The 20,324-nt window shown below is 43.1% G+C and overlaps 1 protein-coding gene across 1 annotated transcript in view; it reads left to right on the top strand.

Annotated features, from left to right (window-relative positions):
* Positions 1-20,324, top strand: part of FZD3 (frizzled class receptor 3) — a 40,014-nt gene that overhangs the window by 14,621 nt on the left and 5,069 nt on the right. Inside the window, exons 3-6 of the mRNA XM_083353717.1 lie at positions 4,580-4,776; positions 10,647-11,664; positions 15,723-15,871; positions 17,083-17,316. Of these exons, the coding sequence (XP_083209843.1) occupies positions 4,580-4,776; positions 10,647-11,664; positions 15,723-15,871; positions 17,083-17,316 (1,598 nt within the window). The remainder of the gene's footprint in view (positions 1-4,579; positions 4,777-10,646; positions 11,665-15,722; positions 15,872-17,082; positions 17,317-20,324) is intronic.

Raw genomic sequence — 20,324 nt, 5'->3', positions numbered from 1 at the left:
GCCAGATGCGTCATACTGAAATTGCACCCACCTCATTGCTTGCAATGGGGTAAAAGTCCTGATACGTCACACAATGTCACATGATATCACAAGTTTGACATGCCTGGTATAAGAGACTAGGAGTTGTCCATCTGCAATTAGTACTTTGAACTGTTAATTTATCCCCCTCCTCAAAAAGATACATCTAAGCCAGGGTGGGCAATTAATTTTCTCAAGGGGCCACATGAGAAACGGACTGTGTGGAAGGCCACTGCCACCACACTACCCCTCAGCCTACCACTGGCCCACCCCCCTCCCCTGCCACTGCTGCCATGGGCCAGACAAGGATGGCCAGATGTGACCCGTGGACCATAAAATACCTAGGCCTGATCTAAGCATATTGCTTTTATTAGGAATGTGTATTAATCAGTTATAGTACAGTTGCTTTGCTTCTATTGCTCCTTGGGGTTTTGTGGTATTTTTATTATTTCTGGAACAGTTGGTTCCTTCCTCAATCATTTCTCAAGTTTTTTCCTTGTCTTATGCTATTATCAACTTCCTGAAGTCAATGCCCTTGAGATATCTTGTTATTAAAACTTCCATCTCCCTCAGCAAGCTGAATGGAAGATGGTAAATAAAATGAAGATTTTATTTCAATAATATTTATTTTGAAGCAATTTTATGTTTAAATGTTGGCTTTGTTTTAGAATCAAGTTTAATGTCTTAGTATTTAGGATTAATTCAAAATGTTAAAAAAAGGAGTCCCTGTGGATTTTACTCTCTTAGTTGTTGCTGACTGTAGGGGGCGGTGTTTCAAGGCCATTGAGCCAGTGCAGTCTGAAGACATTTTCATGGTCAAGTGGCCAGCATGAATGGTCATGGAGCACTGTTACCTTCCCACCGAAGTGGTACCTATTTATCTACTTACATTTGCATGCTTTTGAACTGCCAGCTTGGCAGGAGCTAGGCTGCCGGCTTTTCAGCCACCCAATTCAAAAAGTAGGAGAACTGAATAAGAATATAACTATTTTATTTAGAATCATGAGAAATGTGCTCTGTAATTTTAAGTAACTCAATACAGTAGTAACTCCACAGACATCCCCCCCATATATGTTTAAAATGTTTGTTAAGCATTCAGAATACACTTGCTTAGTCCCAGACATGGGACAAATCTTATTTCCTGTTTCAGCCTAGCCCAAGGCCATCTACAGGCAGTACCCACAGCAATGGCAGCTCATATTTGCCTGTGGCCTAGGGGTTAAAACAACTGCTTAAGACGCAGTCGGCCCAGGTTCGAATCTCAGAAGGGTATGGCTGACTGATGAGAACAAATAAGTTTGAAATGATCATATCTGTCTCCCTTTATTCTTTGTTAGCAAGCCAAAAAATTTACATATATATATATATATATATACATACACATATACAGTGTATATATATTCAGTTCAAGTTCACTGTGTAGCTAACAAATCGTTTTGTGATTCTCAGAAATCATGCTGCTGAATTTCAACATCAAAATATTAAGAAATGCAGATATAATTTTCTATTGCTTTTAAGCTTTACATATCCATCCAGAATTTCCCTAAACTCCAAAACTTTCCCTGTTACAATGGAAATATGAAAATGTGGGAGTTACAGTGGAGGACTTTCAAATTATCTGGAATCACAGTGAAAATCTGTGAATGAAAACAGTGATATTATGATAAAAGCCTCATCTATATTTTCCCTTAGTTATTAATCTCTTTAAAGCTCCAACATATGAGTTATTGGAATGGCAGAAAAAACGTTATATCAGGATTTAAGTGTTAAGTGTTGCCATGTATTTCAGGGAAAGATTTGCTATTTCGTAGCATGCAGACTTGTTCGATGAAGATGCAGGGTTTTCAAATTATTATTTCAGCATAACTCCCTGATAAAGTTGATTTGTGTATTTGCCATGATTGTATATTTCATGGTATCTTTGCCTCTGCTGTATATCTCTGTTTATATTAGCAAGACCTTTTTTCTTTGATTGTTCCTATGGTTACCAGCCTTTTGTGGTGTGACAAAGGTTAGTGTTCTGATTCTCATGAGCCAAATTATATCCTTTGACTCTACTCTTTTCACACTTCAGACTAATCTTGGCCTGTGGTAGGCTTAAAATTCTATGAATGCAATGTTCCCATGGTAATAGGTATGGAACACTGAAAGGAGGGGGCAGACTGTGAATAGAACATGCAAACCTTATTAATTTGAATGTAAACAAAGGAGGAAGATTCCTTGGAACTTTTAAGGATCAGTAATTGGTTAGTAGAAAAGAACTTTTTCCAGGTTATAAACTTGTTTATATTTTCTGTTTCTTGATTTGGATGAAATTAAATTGTTCACGTCAAAGGCAGTGATCAACAGCAAAACAAACGTTAAATTGTGTTTCTGTTTAGTTTCTTTTTTGCAGAGAAGTTTCCAACTGAAATTCAGAATACATGCAGTTGAAAGGAGGGAGGAGAGAAATTTTACTTGCCTAGGCATGAGCAGTTGCCATGCATTCAAGAGAATTATCTATAAGAAAATTGATTTTTTTTTTTACATTATGTAATTGATTGTGAGCTAAAGAAATGTGGGACATTGTGTTTTGGGGACTCTATATTTTGACACTTTCTCTCTTAGAGGAAGGGTAAAGGAAGTAATTTGCTACTGGAATTCAGAGTATGAATATTTCTTCAATGTTTAAAATAAATATAAGCATAGGCAAGAATCCCATTAAAATGGAATTCATTTTTATTAAAAGAGCGGAAGAGGTACATAAACTATCTTGACACTGATTATAATAGAGTATACTAATTAAAAATTAAAAGAAAAACTGTTTGAATAAAGCTTCCTTTGCCCTTTTATAGAAACAGCCTTTTGCTGCTAGCTGCCTTCATATACATGCTTTTCTTTGCATGATATATTTTTTAATTTTTTAAAAAATTTCAAGCTAAAAATGTATTATTAAAACATTCCTTCTCTTTTTCTCCCTTATCTTCTAGTATTTCATAGTGTTAATACTCTCCCCCATTAAACTTCAAGATTTTATCAGCCTGTACTGCTTCTGTAAGGATTCTGTACTGTATAATTTCTGAAATTTTAGTTCATAATATATTGCTTTTGGCTTCAAATTAAAATCTGGCTATAGAGTTAATCCTTCTCCTAAATCCTGCATTTAAAATACCAAAGGGGTAAGAGACTGATAAAATGACTTTCTGCATATAGGTAGTTACTTATTCAGAATTTGCATTACTCTAATAATATGCATTCACTGGGAATATTGGCTGTCATTGGGAGTGCTGACAGCTTGTCTTCCAGTGCTTCTTATGTCTAGACAGTGTATAATAATATTGGAATATGAAATTGAGATACTGCCTCACATCTGATTTCCACCTTTCCTCCAAATAATTCTAAATACCATGCATGTTATTACAACCTCAACAATTCTGAAAAAGACCGAACTAAGAGGGAATGATTTGTTCAAGCCCCACCAAGTGGGGTTTTTTGGTAGTCATTTCAGTCAAGATTTTCCTAACTTCTAACTCATTATCAGTACATTATTTTCTTCAGCTATGTCTGCAGCTGTAATCGTATTTGTTTTTCAAGCAATATTCAACTGAGTGTTATTGCCTTGATTTCCTTTTACTTTTCCCCACCTCTTTTCTCCAAGTTCTCTACATAAAAATATGATATTTGGCTGAATATGCTATCTAAATATTTAATATTTGCCTGTTTTCTACAGAATTATTAATTTGAATGTAAATTCTGGTTTAATGCATTTATTATGTGGCCAACAAAGTGTAGAATCCTTTGTACTCACGTTAAAGTTATTTTCTACCTGGAGTAATCTGATATTTTAGGTGTCCAATATTTTAGGTGTAACATTTGATTAATTTTGACTGAATATACAACATTGAATAATTGGGAGTATAAATCCAATACTGCCAAAAATGTAAGAAGTTAACAAACACCCCCCCCCCCAAGAAAAGGAGGTTTGTGTCTGAGTGCTTAGCATTTTTTGTTTGGTTGATATGCTTTAGCAATGTATCATGAAAACCTATTATATAACTTATGTAATAATAATAATAATAATAATAATAATAATAATAATAATAATAATAATAATAATATGTTGGAAGGGACCTTGGAGGTCATCTAGTCCAACCCCCTGCTCAGGCAGGAAACCTTATACCATTTCAGGCAAATGGCTGTCCAGTCTTTTCTTAAAAACTTCCAGTGTTGTAGCATTCACCACTTTTGGAGGTAGGTTGTTCCACTGGTTAATTGTTCTAACTGATGCAGATAGCACAGTAAACTGATGCAGATCAACAGTAAAATATTGAAGGCATCATGGAATTGATTATTTTATAGGTCTTATTGTATAAATATTGTATAACTTATTGTATAACAAGTTGGGAGAGGGTATATCATGCTCTTGGCAGACAGGCAGCATTCAGCTTTAAATCACAAATTAGAGTTATATTAGTCAGAAATGGCACAATAAAAAGGATTCTGAGAAATCACAGTACACAATATAGAATTTGGTTGTTGAAATATTGGCTCAGAGCTACTTACTTTTATTTCTTTTTTATAGCCATTTCATCCTATGGTAAACCTTGATTGTTCCCGAGACTTTCGACCATTCCTATGTGCTCTCTATGCTCCTGTTTGCATGGAATACGGTAGAGTCACACTCCCATGTCGCAGAATTTGTCAACGAGCATATAGTGAATGTTCAAAGCTCATGGAGATGTTTGGTGTGTCTTGGCCTGAAGACATGGAATGCAACAGGTGAGTGAATCCTCAAGATTTGTGTTTATTAAAATTATCACCGGCTATGTAATGTTTTTCCAAGATGTATTTTCAAACAATGTCGTATGTCTGTGATGAAACCAATCCTGAGCTCCCTGCTCTCATGACATATATTCAGATCTACATTTTTATGCTTGAAAAGTTTTACATTCATTTTTAATCAAGAATCATGGAGTTAGAAAAATGGCTTTACCCTGTTTTACAGCCCATCCTAGACACAGTTTCTTTAGAGAACTTATCACGAGCTCCAGTGAATGCTTTCACAGGACACTGCTAGCCTACCTTTGTCAAAACTGAATGCAGCTTCTGCATAGGGGTACCACTTACATAGAAGCCTCTTCTGGCTTTATAAGTGAACAGAAGTCAAGTATAAACTTGAAACCAATTACATTGACCTTTAATTCAATGAAAAGAAACATGTAACTTCCACAGTACAAATCTCTGAAGGAAATCACGCCTACAGACTTTTGCAGTCCAGTTGTTAGACTCCAGAATTAAAGTCTGAAAAAATATGGGATAGAATATTTAGTAGAGTTGAAAGATAAATACTAAGACAAAACTGAAAAAGGATGTAACAAATTCTGAATGAAAAATTCAGGAGTAAAAGTATAGGAATACATCTGTGTTATTTATATGAGTAAACAGGAAAAATATATCTTGGTTATATATCATTGGATAAGCAGTGCAATATTAGTATTTCAGATATTTTATACATTATGCTGAATTTTAACAACAAAGGACTAAAGGACCTGATGATGCAAATTGTGTAAGACAAGGGATTCCACATTTGTTTTTGAAGCGTTTGTAGTCTAAAATTGATTGAAGACAGAGAAAACTGCACAATGGACATGGCAAACTCCAATGCCTTACTGGCCACAAAAATATACTATTATTATTCATTTAAATGTTTTTAAGATGGTTGGTTGGTTGGTTGGTTGTTTTTCTTGGTTAACTACAAAAATCTCTTACAGGATAAATGCAGTTGACTACCGTATATACTTGAGTATAAGCCGAATTTTTCAGCCCACTTTTTGGGCTGAAAAACTCCACTTCGGCTTATACTCCAGTCAACAAAAAAAAAGAACTGTCCCTTCGTTCGGAACAGGCTGCTGAGAGAAGCTGCCTCGCCTGCTGCGCCCCCAACAACCGCCGCTGCCGCTTTCCCCCCCATCGCTCACCCGCTGCCCCCGAAAATGCCGCTGCCGCTTTTCCCCCCCATCGCTCACCCGCTGCTCCCGAAAATGCCGCTGCCGCTTTCCCCCCCATCGCTCACCCGTGCTTTCCCTCCCCATCGCTCACCCGTGCTTTCTCTCCCCATCGCTCACCCGTGCTTTCCCCCCCCATCGCTCACCCGTGCTTTCCCTCCCCATCGCTCACCCGTGCTTTCCCCCCCCATCGCTCACCCGTGCTTTCCCTCCCCATCGCTCACCCGTGCTTTCCCCCCCCCATCGCTCACCCGTGCTTTCTCTCCCCATCGCTCACCCGTGCTTTCCCCCCCCATCGCTCACCCGTGCTTTCTCTCCCCATCGCTCACCCGTGCTTTCCCCCCCCATCGCTCACCCGTGCTTTCCCCCCCCATCGCTCACCCGTGCTTTCCCTCCCCATCGCTCACCCGTGCTTTCCCCCCCATCGCTCACCCGTGCTTTCCCTCCCCATCGCTCACCCGTGCTTTCCCTCCCCATCGCTCACCCGTGCTTTCCCTCCCCATTGCTCACCCGTGCTTTCCCTCCCCATTGCTCACCCGTGCTTTCCCCCCCCATCGCTCACCCGTGCTTTCTCTCCCCATCGCTCACCCGTGCTTTCCCCCCCATCGCTCACCCGTGCTTTCTCTCCCCATCGCTCACCCGTGCTTTCCCTCCCCATCGCTCACCCGTGCTTTCCCCCCCATCGCTCACCCGTGCTTTCCCTCCCCATCGCTCACCCGTGCTTTCCCCCCCCATCGCTCACCCGTGCTTTCCCCCCCCATCGCTCACCCGTGCTTTCTCTCCCCATCGCTCACCCGTGCTTTCCCCCCCCCCATCGCTCACCCGTGCTTTCTCTCCCCATCGCTCACCCGTGCTTTCTCTCCCCATCAAAGATCCTTGGAAGTAATGGTTGGAAAAGTTTGCAAGTCTTTGGGAAAGTTCAAGAAGTGAGAGGAATACCCTCCTCTTGAAAGACCAGATAAGGCAGACAGGGAGATGAAGAGTTCAACCGAGTTTCCTCTTTTGTTCAGGCATCTGCACCCGCTGCTTTTAAACTCGCCGGGCGCTGCAACGGCACCCGTTTTCCCCGGCGAGTTTTCCCTACCTGGCCCCTGCAGAATCGCGGCGGCGCCCCCGGAGAAGCCTACCCCGAGGCTGCGGCCGATTTTTCCTTCTCCAGGCCTCTGCCGCCCAGAGCGTTGTTTCTCCCCCTCGTGCGTGCGTGGGATGAGGCGAGAAACCAACAGCCTGCGTCCGTCTCTCTTTATGAATATTTCTGTATATATCTTATCTCGGGATCTAGACCTTTCGAAGGAGAAGGGGCAGCTGGAGTTCGTGAGTTGCTGTGGGACCCAAGGGTTGGGGGAAGAGAGATGGGAGGGAAAAGGGGAGAAACCTGCCGCTGGCTAGTTCTTTGTCTGATCGGGGAGCCTGAACAAAAGAGGAAACTCGGTTGAACTCTTCATCTCCCTGTCTGCCTTATCTGGCTTTTTGAAACGCACCACCGGCTGCTCCGTCCAGAAGCCCAGATTCGGGAGGGCTGCTTGGCTTCCACGAGCCCATCTATGTCCGCGGGGCCCCCCCACTACCCCTAGACCTCCGCCGCCGGCGGAGGCTGGATCCGCGCTCCGCAGCGGCAGGGCACGGATCCAGCCAGCGGCAGAGGCTTGTGGAGCACGGATCCAGCCTCCGCCGGCATGCAGGCAAATCCTGCTAAAGGGCTTCCCCCCCCCCACTGGATCAGCGCTCCGCAAGCCTCTGCTGGCGGCAGGGCACGGATCCAGCCGGCGGCAGAAGCTTGCGGAGCTCGGATCCAGCCGCTGGCGACAGAGGCCTGCCTGCTTCTTTCCGCCGCGGAACGAAGCAGCCTGCCTCCCCAAACCTCCCCAAAAGAAGCAGGCAGGCAAGGCACGGAGATCCGGAGACCTGCCGACATTTGGGGAGGTTTGGGCAGGTGCCCAAACCTCCCCAATCATCAGCAGGTCTCCGGATCTCCGTGCCTTGCCTGCCTGCTTCTTTCCACAGCGGAAAGAAGCAGGCAGGCAAGGCACGGAGATCCGGAGACCTGCCGACGTTTGGGGAGGTGCCCAAACCTCCCCAATCATCAGCAGGGGATCTCCGTGCCTTGCCTGCCTGCTTCTTTCCACAGCGGAAAGAAGCAGGCAGGCAAGGCACGGAGATCCGGAGACCTGCCGACGTTTGGGGAGGTTTGGGGAGGTGCCCAAACCTCCCCAATCATCAGCAGGTCTCCGGATCTCCGTGCCTTGCCTGCCTGCTTCTTTCCACAGCGGAAAGAAGCAGGCAGGCAAGGCACGGAGATCCGGAGACCTGCCGACGTTTGGGGAGGTGCCCAAACCTCCCCAATCATCAGCAGGTCTCCGGATCTCCGTGCCTTGCCTGCCTGCTTCTTTCCACAGCGGAAAGAAGCAGGCAGGCAAGGCACGGAGATCCGGAGACCTGCCGACGTTTGGGGAGGTTTGGGGAGGTGCCCAAACCTCCCCAATCATCAGCAGGTCTCCGGATCTCCGTGCCTTGCCTGCCTGCTTCTTTCCACAGCGGAAAGAAGCAGGCAGGCAAGGCACGGAGATCCGGAGACCTGCCGACGATTGGGGAGGTTTGGGGAGGTGCCCAAACCTCCCCAATCATCAGCAGGTCTCCGGATCTCCGTGCCTTGCCTGCCTGCTTCTTTCCACAGCGGAAAGAAGCAGGCAGGCAAGGCACGGAGATCCGGAGACCTGCCGACGTTTGGGGAGGTTTGGGGAGGTGCCCAAACCTCCCCAATCATCAGCAGGTCTCCGGATCTCCGTGCCTTGCCTGCCTGCTTCTTTCCACAGCGGAAAGAAGCAGGCAGGCAAGGCACGGAGATCCGGAGACCTGCCGACGTTTGGGGAGGTGCCCAAACCTCCCCAATCATCAGCAGGTCTCCGGATCTCCGTGCCTTGCCTGCCTGCTTCTTTCCACAGCGGAAAGAAGCAGGCAGGCAAGGCACGGAGATCCGGAGACCTGCCGACGTTTGGGGAGGTTTGGGGAGGTGCCCAAACCTCCCCAATCATCAGCAGGTCTCCGGATCTCCGTGCCTTGCCTGCCTGCTTCTTTCCACAGCGGAAAGAAGCAGGCAGGCAAGGCACGGAGATCCGGAGACCTACCGACGTTTGGGGAGGTGCCCAAACCTCCCCAATCATCAGCAGGTCTCCGGATCTCCGTGCCTTGCCTGCCTGCTTCTTTCCACAGCGGAAAGAAGCAGGCAGGCAAGGCACGGAGATCCGGAGACCTGCCGACGTTTGGGGAGGTGCCCAAACCTCCCCAATCATCAGCAGGTCTCCGGATCTCCGTGCCTTGCCTGCCTGCTTCTTTCCACAGCGGAAAGAAGCAGGCAGGCAAGGCACGGAGATCCGGAGACCTGCCGACGTTTGGGGAGGTGCCCAAACCTCCCCAATCATCAGCAGGTCTCCGGATCTCCGTGCCTTGCCTGCCTGCTTCTTTCCACAGCGGAAAGAAGCAGGCAGGCAAGGCACGGAGATCCGGAGACCTGCCGACGTTTGGGGAGGTGCCCAAACCTCCCCAATCATCAGCAGGTCTCCGGATCTCCGTGCCTTGCCTGCCTGCTTCTTTCCACAGCGGAAAGAAGCAGGCAGGCAAGGCACGGAGATCCGGAGACCTGCCGACGATTGGGGAGGTTTGGGGAGGTGCCCAAACCTCCCCAATCATCAGCAGGTCTCCGGATCTCCGTGACCTGCCTGCCTGCTTCTTTCCGCTGCGGAAAGAAGCAGGCAGGCAAGGCACGGAGATCCGGAGACCTGCTGACGATTGGGGAGGTTTGGGGAGGTGCCCAAACCTCCCCAATCATCAGCAGGTCTCCGGATCTCCGTGCCTTGCCTGCCTGCTTCTTTCCACAGCGGAAAGAAGCAGGCAGGCAAGGCACGGAGATCCGGAGACCTGCCGACGTTTGGGGAGGTTTGGGGAGGTGCGCGCGCACCTCCCCAAACTTCGGCAGGTCTCCGGACGGCGGCGGCTTGGGAGAGGTGCGCGCGATCCTGGAAGCACCGAAGCCTCGGCCGCGCGCAAGTCCTCGGTAAGCTCCGGGCGGTCACTTGCTTCGCGTTTCCTGAGGGAAGGGGGGGCGACTGGAGCGGGCGTGTTTCCTCGCCTGCTGGGCGCCGTGATTTGCCCGGGGAACGCGCGTGCCCCGAATGGCAACGTGGAGCGAGGAAGCGGACAGCCAGGGCTTCCCCGAGAATACATTCCTGTGTATTCAGGCTTGCAAAATGGCGGATCGAGCCTCTGCTGGCGGCGGAGGCTTGCAGAATGGCGGATCGGCTTATACTCGAGTCACGAACTTTTTCCAGTTTTGGGGGGTGAAAATGGGGGTCTCGGCTTATACTCGAGTCGGCTTATACTCAAGTATATACGGTAAATATTTTTAACGTGAAATCAGGTAAATCTTCAGCTATAAGCCTCTGAAAAGAAGTTGGTACTGATAGTTGGATATATGAAATTATTAAACTAAAAATTATATAAGAATTTTTTTCTAGCCATAAAATCCTATAATTTTATTTCTTCTTAGACTATTCCTTCAAATCAATTCTTTTTTAAAGAACCAGAACAAGCAAAAATGCCTGCTTATATTTAAAAATTATAACTAGTCTTTTGGTTTTGCTGTTCTAGGTTCCCAGACTGTGATGAGCCTTACCCTCGTCCCATTGACCTCAATGTAGTTGGGGAACCAACAGAAAAAGCAATAGTGGAAGTGCAAAGAGACTATGGTTTTTGGTGCCCTCTAGAACTGAAAATAGACCCTGATCTGGGCTACACATTCCTGCGGGTACGGGACTGCTCGCCTCCTTGTCCAAATATGTACTTTAGACAAGAAGAACTTTCTTTCGCACGATACTTCATTGGTGTGATCTCCATTGTCTGCCTTTCTGCTACCTTGTTCACTTTCTTGACTTTCCTGATTGATGTTACAAGATTTCGCTATCCAGAAAGACCCATAATCTTCTATGCTGTTTGTTACATGATGGTGTCCCTAATTTTCTTCATTGGCTTTTTGCTAGAGGACCGGGTTGCCTGCAATGCCTCCGGCCCTGCCACTTACAAGGCTTCCACAGTGACACAGGGCTCTCACAATAAAGCATGCACAATGCTTTTCATGGTATTGTATTTCTTTACCATGGCTGGGAGCGTTTGGTGGGTGATTCTTACCATCACTTGGTTTTTGGCAGCTGTCCCAAAATGGGGTAGTGAAGCCATTGAGAAGAAAGCCCTCCTCTTCCATGCTAGCGCTTGGGGCATCCCTGGAACCCTTACCATCATTCTCCTAGCTATGAATAAAATAGAAGGTGATAACATCAGTGGCGTATGCTTTGTTGGCCTTTATGATGTAGATGCCTTGAGATACTTTGTTCTTGCTCCTCTCTGCCTGTATGTAGTGGTTGGAGTTTCTTTGCTGCTTGCTGGCATCATTTCTTTAAATCGGGTTCGTATTGAAATTCCCTTAGAGAAGGAAAACCAGGACAAGTTGGTGAAATTTATGATTCGAATTGGCGTCTTCAGTGTATTGTATCTTGTGCCACTGTTGGTTGTCATTGGCTGCTATTTCTATGAACAAGCTTACCGAAGTGTGTGGGAGACAACATGGATTCAAGAAAGGTGCAAGGAATATCACATACCTTGCCCTTATCAGGTAAGTGAGCCTAACTCCTAAATCATTTCCTTATGTTCAATTCTTTGTGTCCCTCAAGGTGGATAGCATGTTGTTTATTCTATAACTTTGGTATCAGTCTCCTGCAATATATTTATCAAGTAAAAACATGTTAGCTGGCATAATTAGATTACTATAAATATAACTCAGAAGAAATCCAGTTTTGAAAAATGAAATTGAGAATGTGAACATGAATGCGAATTTTTAGAATATGTGATCTTCAGAGAAATTAGAATCATTTGGTATTTTTTTTAAAAAAAATTAAATGCCCTGAAATAAAAAGTCCTTCAGTTAAGAAATGGGGATAATATTTTACATTAAAACAATTTAAATACACGAGCCACTAAGCACGTCCATATAGAATTGCACACAGTACTTTTCTGTGCATTTACAAAGTAAAGATCTAAGTACTTACCAAACATGAAAAATTATGAGAAGTACACACTGAACATGCCAAGTGACTGTTAGGTGGTTGAGGGAATTACACACCAGTATGAAATGGAGAGGATGGTTTACTGAACAGAAACAATCTTTATTATGGTATCTTGAACAGAGCCCATTCAGAAGGAATGAACTGCAATTGCTATTAAATGCCTTTTTTTAAGTTGATAAAATGCTGTTATGAGATGGTAAATAAGATTCTGGAGCAATAGTGCTTTCTTTTGTGTGTATCTCACAAGGTCATATTTGAAAAAAAAGGTCATGTGCGATAGATTTAGCATTCCAGTCTCCAGCCATAAACAGCATATTTTACTTGCATGTTCTGTCAATTTTAGATTAATCTTGAGCATAAAACATGTCAACCTCCTCTTCTAGTTTGGTAATCTTTTGTGGCTGGAATTTGAGAAAAAATGTGTCAAAAATACTTTTTATAGTATCCAAAGAAATTATATTCAAGCAATAGTAGTCCATAATCTATCTGGTTGCTAGTAGTTGGAAACAATGGCACATTGTGTTTTTATTTATTTAGTTAAATATTCCTCCTTTATTTTTATAAATAACTCAAGACGCAGCTCTTTCCTTTCTCCTCCTATTTTCCCAACAACAACAACCCTGTTGGGTTGAAAGAGAGTGGGTGGCCCAAAATCACCCAGCTGGCTTTCATGCTTAACATGGGACTAGAACTGTAGTCCAAAACCAAACAAACCACCCTGTGGCTTAGGATAGTGCTTAGAAACCCAGTATGTATCTTGGTTGAAATGTAGATTATATTGGCCTATTTTGTGTTTCCCATCCCTAGATCTGGGGTGGTCCTTGAGTATATTCCTTTTAACTATGCTGAATAGCACATAGGTCAGTGATGGCGAACCTTTTAGAGACTGAATGCCCAAACTGCAACCCAAAACCCACTTATGTATCATCGGGTGCTGGGTGGATGTGGCCCTTTGGGTGGGCGTGGCCCATTGGACAGGCATGGCTGTGGTGGTAACGGCAGACTGGTTGGGACTAAAAAGTCCAATCAATCAATTCTAACTTTGAGAAATCTTTTTTCCCCCGCGAGAAGTTGAAATTGATTAATTGATTGAACCTCTTTTTTTTGCACATGGCGGAGGAGGCCTAAAGCGAAAAGGTTTTATAAAACCCAGCTGAAGGCCTAGGACTGGGCCGATGGCGTGCGTGCCTACAGAGAAGGCTCTGTGTGCCACCTGTGGCACCCGTGCCTTAGGTTCGCCATCATGGACATAGGTAAATGAGGATCCTATGGAATACTTGAATTTGAATGATTTTTTAAAATGTATATAACCTTTACAATGCCTATAGTCACAATGAAGGGACTACAGATAGCTTGCAATAAAAAACAATAAAAATCATAATATTAAAAACTGCCATTAAAAGATATCAACAGTATTATTAATAAAATAATGGAGAGAACTGATTTTAAAAACAGCCATCAAATAGCCCAGATCTGTTGACACAGCCATGCTTGAAGAGATTTCTGGGTGTATATCAAGAATGGGGCCAGTAGGGTCGCGATGGGTCGCACACGACTTCGCATCTAACAACAACAACCATAGCAAGAAATGTCTCTTGGGTCCTGCCAGATGAAACTCTTCCACAGATGGGTTCCACAGCATATCTCTTCTGCGGACCAGATGAAATGGGCAGATATAATTGGGAGAAAGTGATCCCTCAAATAACTCAGCCCCATGCCATGAAAGGCTTTAAAGGTCAAAAACAGCACCTTGAATTGAACCCAGAAGTAACCGGCAACCAATGCAGCTCAAAGAACAGAGATGTAACATGCTGTTCTAAGTGGCAGACATAACTGCCTGTGCTGCTGCATTCTGCAACAGTTGAACCTTTTCTATGCTATCCAAGGGCATCCCCGTGTAAAGAGATTCTAGTAGTCCACTTGGGGGATGATCAGGGAATGAGTGACTGTAAGCAGAGCCTACTGGTCCAGCAATGGGCACAATTGGCATACAACATGAAGCTTGCAAAGCCCTTCTCACCCCAAATTGCATTCCAGGTCTGTTTGGGACAGTGCTGTGAAGGAAGGTGCTTACAGAAGGATAGGTGTTGTGATGGACTACAGTGAAGTAGCAATTTCCCCAGAAGCCAGTAGCACATTTCAAGGAGAAGGACGAGACAAGAGGCCACATAACCATAGAGCTTGATAGACAGAGGAAGAGAATTAGGATAGCCACTCCCTAGAATCTGCCAGGATATGTCAATTGGGGTTAGAGTAGTGAAGGTTTAGGCTTACAAGATTCTGTCTATTGAATATAAACAAAGGCCTGAACTTTGACTGGATTGTTCTATGTTCTTGGGCTGAGCCTGACAAGTGCAATCCTATAGAGTCCAAAGATGACATAATCCTTGAGCTAGAGGGTCCAAATACTCAGCCAATCAGTCTTGCCAGGGTTCAGCTGAAATCTGTTGTTCCTCATCCTCCTAGCCTCCAGGCATTGGGATAGAACATCAACAGCATCTTTTAAGTCACCAGGGGCAGAAAGGTTATTGCATGCAAATGATACTTCACTTCATGGTGAAGGATGATCTCATCCATGGCTTCATGTAAATTTTTGTTCTGCACTTTACTTTTTATATTAAGAATTAAGCTTCCTAGGCTAGCAGATTATTTTTCTCTTGGTATGGAGTATCTTAGTCTAAATAAGGCAGTAATACATTCTCTTTTTTCTATATAGAGTTATTCTTCAGGGATAAATATTTAAATTATAGTTGTTCACTTTCTCTCACCATCTGGTCTGTTCTATTATGTCATTTAAATTATTGATAAGGGACTAAAGGAAGCAGCTGCCATTTGAAACTTGAGAAATCAAAAATCCAACAAATGACCCTAGCTTTTAATGGCTACACAGAATGTTTGTCTCTTACACACTGTACAGTACCAATTTTAGAAATAGAGATCAAACTATAGTACTGCATTTTTTAGATAAGTTTCTATCCCATTATGTCCAGAAGGGTCAACAGTCACTTCACTGACTAACCATTTCTTGATGCTCTTCTCTAATATCTTCATCAATACCACATTGTCTGGGAACCATAAGTGATTCAAGATAACATTGAAAAAGCCTCCAGATTTCTACATGTAGGCAGTCCATATAAATGAGAAACTTACAAATAAGGTATCCATGTAGATCTTTTTTGTAGAACCATGTGAACAACTCCCTTTTCCTTACTAATTTAATACTATTTTCAATCCAGCAATGATTGCTAAATTAATTGTACAAATTAAAAATGAAGGTATTGGGAACACTATTTCAAGAAAACAGCCCTTTTTCTTACATCTCATGCAGGAGTTCTAGAGATGAAATTGTATATAGTGCTATTGCCAAAATTTTTATTTATTTATTTATTTACACATGAACCTATTACCCAATCACAACAGGGACATTTAAATTGACTTATAGTCATTTATCTATATTGGATAAAAGACTTTCTGATAAGCAGTTTTGGATAATAAAGGAAAAAAATTGGGTACACTGGACTATAGTATTTATTTTTAAATGAATTAATACCTGAAATTGTATCAATGCAGAATTTGTCTACTTGTTATATTTGCCTCTTTTTTACAGGTTACCCAGATGAGTCGACCGGACTTGATCCTCTTCCTTATGAAATATCTGATGGCTCTCGTGGTAGGAATCCCATCAGTCTTTTGGGTTGGAAGTAAAAAGACTTGCTTTGAATGGGCCAGCTTTTTTCATGGGCGCAGGAAAAAAGAGTGAGTTGAGGTCCATATACTTGGAAGGTGGGGAAGGTTGAAATATAGGAGAAGCCAATCTGCCTTTTCTAGTTGATATGTTAGTCAAAATCCATAAATGTCATACCTGCTTACTCCTATTACCTGTGCTTTCAGAATCAAAAATTAATCCAGAAACACCTAACAAATTTGATTTTAGAAGGTATGCAACTCTTATTAGTTGAATCCTTCTGGCCAGGAAACCCATTTTCCATTGGTTTCAATTCCTGAATTTTTAGCTTGTTTCCCCTCCTAAGTTCCAAAATTATCTGTTTGGATTTATGGGTAAAAAAACAGTTCATGTTGCCATATACTGATGATATTGTATTCCAAAACTGAAGGTGACTTTTCTTGGCAATGTTATGTATTATAAATGTTAGTAGCATGGGCAATAAAACCATGGTGGCTTAGTACTGTAGTACTGAATACAGTATTGCAGGCTAACTATGCCCACAATCTGGAGTCAATCCTAATGGCTTTGAGATTAACTCAGCCTCCCATCCTCCCGAGGTTGGTAAAATGAGAACCCAGATTGTTGGGGGCAATATGCTGACTCTGTAAACCACTTACAGCATGGGTGTCAAACTCGCCACGTCACATGATGTGTCGCAACGTATCACAACTCTTTTTGCATTGCCGGCAATGTGAGCGTGGCTTTGGTATGATGAAACCAGCCAAGGGCCGGCAGTTTGACACCCCTGCTGTAAAGCACTGGGGTGGTATATAAGTCTAAGTGCTATTATTAAGTGCTAACAAAACTGAATTTAGTGAGACCTCTGTAGACCAAATAATATGTTACAAAGCAAACTTGTGCTGCATTACTTGCCAGGCACAATTAAAGGGCCTATAATACCACGCCTCTCCAAAGCTTATTATATTGGGTAGATGGCAGCTAGTCTACAGCAGCCAGGTTGAATGATCAAATTGTGCCCAAGGACATAATAGCTTATATCTGTTTGGTGGCTGCAGTGTTCTGGGAATGATACAATCCAACTGCTATAATTGTAGTGGTAATTTTTAACCATTTTCAACCTGTCTGTCATGCATTGCCTTAATTTTGAATGCTAGAGATATAACAGAAGTATGCACTTCTGAATTCATGCAGTATAGTCAGAGCTTTTTGTTGCCTAGCGTGTTCTACATGCTGCTGCTTCCATTTGTCTTTGAGTGTTAAACCGATTGATATTTACCAGGATTGTTAATGAGAGCCGGCAAGTACTTCAGGAACCCGACTTTGCTCAGTCTCTCTTGAGAGATCCAAATACACCCATAATTCGCAAATCCAGAGGGACTTCCACCCAAGGGACTTCTACTCATGCCTCGTCTACACAATTGGCTATGATGGATGACCAGCGAAGCAAAGCAGGCAGTGTGCATAGCAAAGTCAGTAGTTACCATGGCAGCTTGCATAGGTCACGAGATGGCAGGTGAGGAAATTAAAATATTATCCTGTAAATACATGAGTATTAAAACCAAGGCAGTATGAATTCAAGTGAAATGACTTGAGTCAAGGTTCCTAATGATAACAGTTGTAGGCAATTATTCTTCCTTCTACTTACTATACGCTAATTTGAAATAAAATTTAGCAGGTTTTCTAGGGTTTAAGCTATCTTTCCCTAACCTGGTATATTCCTAATGTAATTTAAGTTCATTGTATATGTCTGAAACATATCTAAAGCTTCTGTTACAAGATCTCCACTTGGATAGAAATTCAGTGCAAATTAGGAAATCAAAAGCTCTCATTCTTAGCAATTCCATCCTGTAATATATTCAGTGATATATAACTAATTAATGAGGGCAATCGTGTCTAGAGCATTTTATAAAGATTTCAAAATGCAAGTTTTATATGTATCCTACCCGGTTGGTTATTAAATACGAACTAATTCCAGATTTAATCATACAACAGTAGAATGCCTTCCAGCATAATTTTTGCAGACAATTCTGGAATTGCAGATTGAAATCTACACTTCTGGGGGGCAACCAGATAGAGAAAAGGTGGAATGGACTAAACTATTAGAAATGGCTGTCAGTAATGCATTTTGAAAAACCCATTTCTCAGTCTAACCATATTGTGAACATCACCCTGTTTCTAACCTCTTCCTTTGGTGGCTCAGCTGCAAAGGGCCTAGAGGAAATGGATATTTAGATCCTTTTCAGTTAGGCTCAAACCCAGACAAATAACAGAGAGCATTGGTTACTCTGGTAAATAACCTGTGTTGGAACTTTAAAGGAGGCTCTCTTAGTTCTATTAGACTGATCATGGTATCTTACTGGACTGTCCATAAGGATTGGGGATTGAAGATTCATTTGTATCACAATAGGTAGTTTTAGTAGTATTGCTGGGGGAAGAGCTGTTGACCTGATAATGTGCATGGGTTACTAGATGGGCCTTCTCTCCCTACTCTTCTTTTTAACATCTATAAGAAGTTGCTGTAGGAGGTCACCTGTTAGTTTCTCAATACACGGATGATTCTCAACTTTATATTGTACCCCAGAATGAATTGAAGAAGTAGTAATAATTTTAACCCTGTCTTTGGAAAGATAGAAACAAAGATAAAGTTGCTATTTGTCAAGAAATGTTTGCATGATGGTTCCATCTCCAAATATGGATGGCGTAGCCCTTCTAAAGGAGCTGGTTCTCAGAGGTAGAATGCATGACCAGAAAGATAACTCACTCAGCTGAAATTGGTGCACCAAGTTCTGTGTTATTTAGATCAAGCTGTTCTGACAACAGAGTGATGTGCTAGTCATCACAGAATTAGGTTATTATAACATACTCTATATGAGACAGTCTTTGAAAAGGATTCAAAAGCTTTAATTGGTACAAAATGCAGTGACCAGGCTGCTAGCAAGTACCGTAAGTACTATCTTGGTTTTATATCAGTTCTTAGATTACTGTAGTAGCTGCCAATATGTTTCTGGTCTAATTCAAAGTGCCTTTAAATATGACTTGGCTCCAAAGTATCTTAGGAACTATTTCCTCCAAGTAACATTTTCCTTGTTCATGCATACATGCAGGGGAAAGGTGTCAGTTATGTTCCCATGAGAATCTAGACACTCATTTTCTGCTATGACCCTCATGCTTTGGAATATTTTGCTCATGAGGTTTGCCTAACATCCATTCTCCCAATTTTCTGAAAGAGAGAAGAGTTCTTTGAGCAGGCATTCAGATTTATTTGAATAATCAATATACATGGGAGTATTGTTATTTTCATTTTTGCTTGTATTTGTATTACTCATGCTGTTTTATCTAATGTAATCAACCAGGAGTCATGATTGAGCTGGGCAATATTAAAGTATTTGAATGAATAAATAACAGGAAAGAATAACTGGAATGGTTTTAAAAGAAAAAGAAATCATGGGAAATATGGTTATCAGTGATCATCAGTTCTCATGGCTAAGATTAGATTAAGGTCAGCATTCTTTTGTTAGAAAACAGGAAAAAACTCTGCCCTTATATTTTTATTATGGGTTTATATGACACATCTGATAGATTGTTGTAAAATACAGAGTTATGACCTAGGTAAGTATTTGGTCCCATCCAGCAAGTTTCTTATAGTCAGATTATCCATGGTTAACTTGTGCCTTTGTGAATATAAAATAAGTATGCTTAAAAGTGGAACCAATATTACATACAAGTCATAAACTGTGTTGGCTGGGAGTGGGAGGCACCGTTTTGCGGTGGTTCTCCTCCTACCTCTTGGACCGTTCGCAGACGGTGTTGGCAGGAGGGCAGAGGTCAAGCCCTAGGCCTCTTAAGTGTGGAGTGCCTCAGGGTTCGGTGCTCTCGCCCCTCCTGTTCAACATCTATATGAAGCCGCTGGGAGAGATCATCCGTAGCTTCGGGGTGAAATATCATCAATATGCTGATGATACCCAGCTATTCATCTCCACCCCGAACCAACCCAGTGATGCCCTCGATGTGATGTCCCGTTGTCTGGAAGCGGTACAGATTTGGATGGGAGAAAACAGGCTTCGACTTAACCCGGCCAAGACTGAGTGGCTGTACATACCGTCATCTCGTTTAGTCCAAAAGGTTCCATCTCTGACTATTGGAGGAGAGATGTTACCTCCCATTGATAGAGCACGCAATCTGGGCGTCCTCCTAGATTCACGACTCAGTTTTGAAGATCACATTGGAGCCGTGGCTAGGGGGGCATTTGCACAGATTCGTCTTATATACCAATTGCGCCCCTTTTTGGACCGAGATGCCCTACGTACAGTCACCCACGCACTCGTTACCTCCCGTATTGATTACTGTAATGCTCTCTACATGGGGCTGCCCTTGAAGACCACCCGGAGGCTTCAGCTGGTGCAGAATGCGGCTGCACGGGTTGTGATGGGAGCTCCCCGATACTCCCATATTACACCCCTCCTGCGTGAGCTGCATTGGCTACCAGTTGCCCTCCGGGTGAGATTTAAGGTGCTGGTACTT

This window comes from Vipera ursinii, assembly GCF_947247035.1.
Source record: "Vipera ursinii genome assembly, chromosome: 1".
NCBI lineage: Eukaryota > Metazoa > Chordata > Lepidosauria > Squamata > Viperidae > Vipera > Vipera ursinii.
Note: the sequence above shows the minus strand (reverse complement) of the source record. Positions and strands in the feature narration are given on the sequence as shown.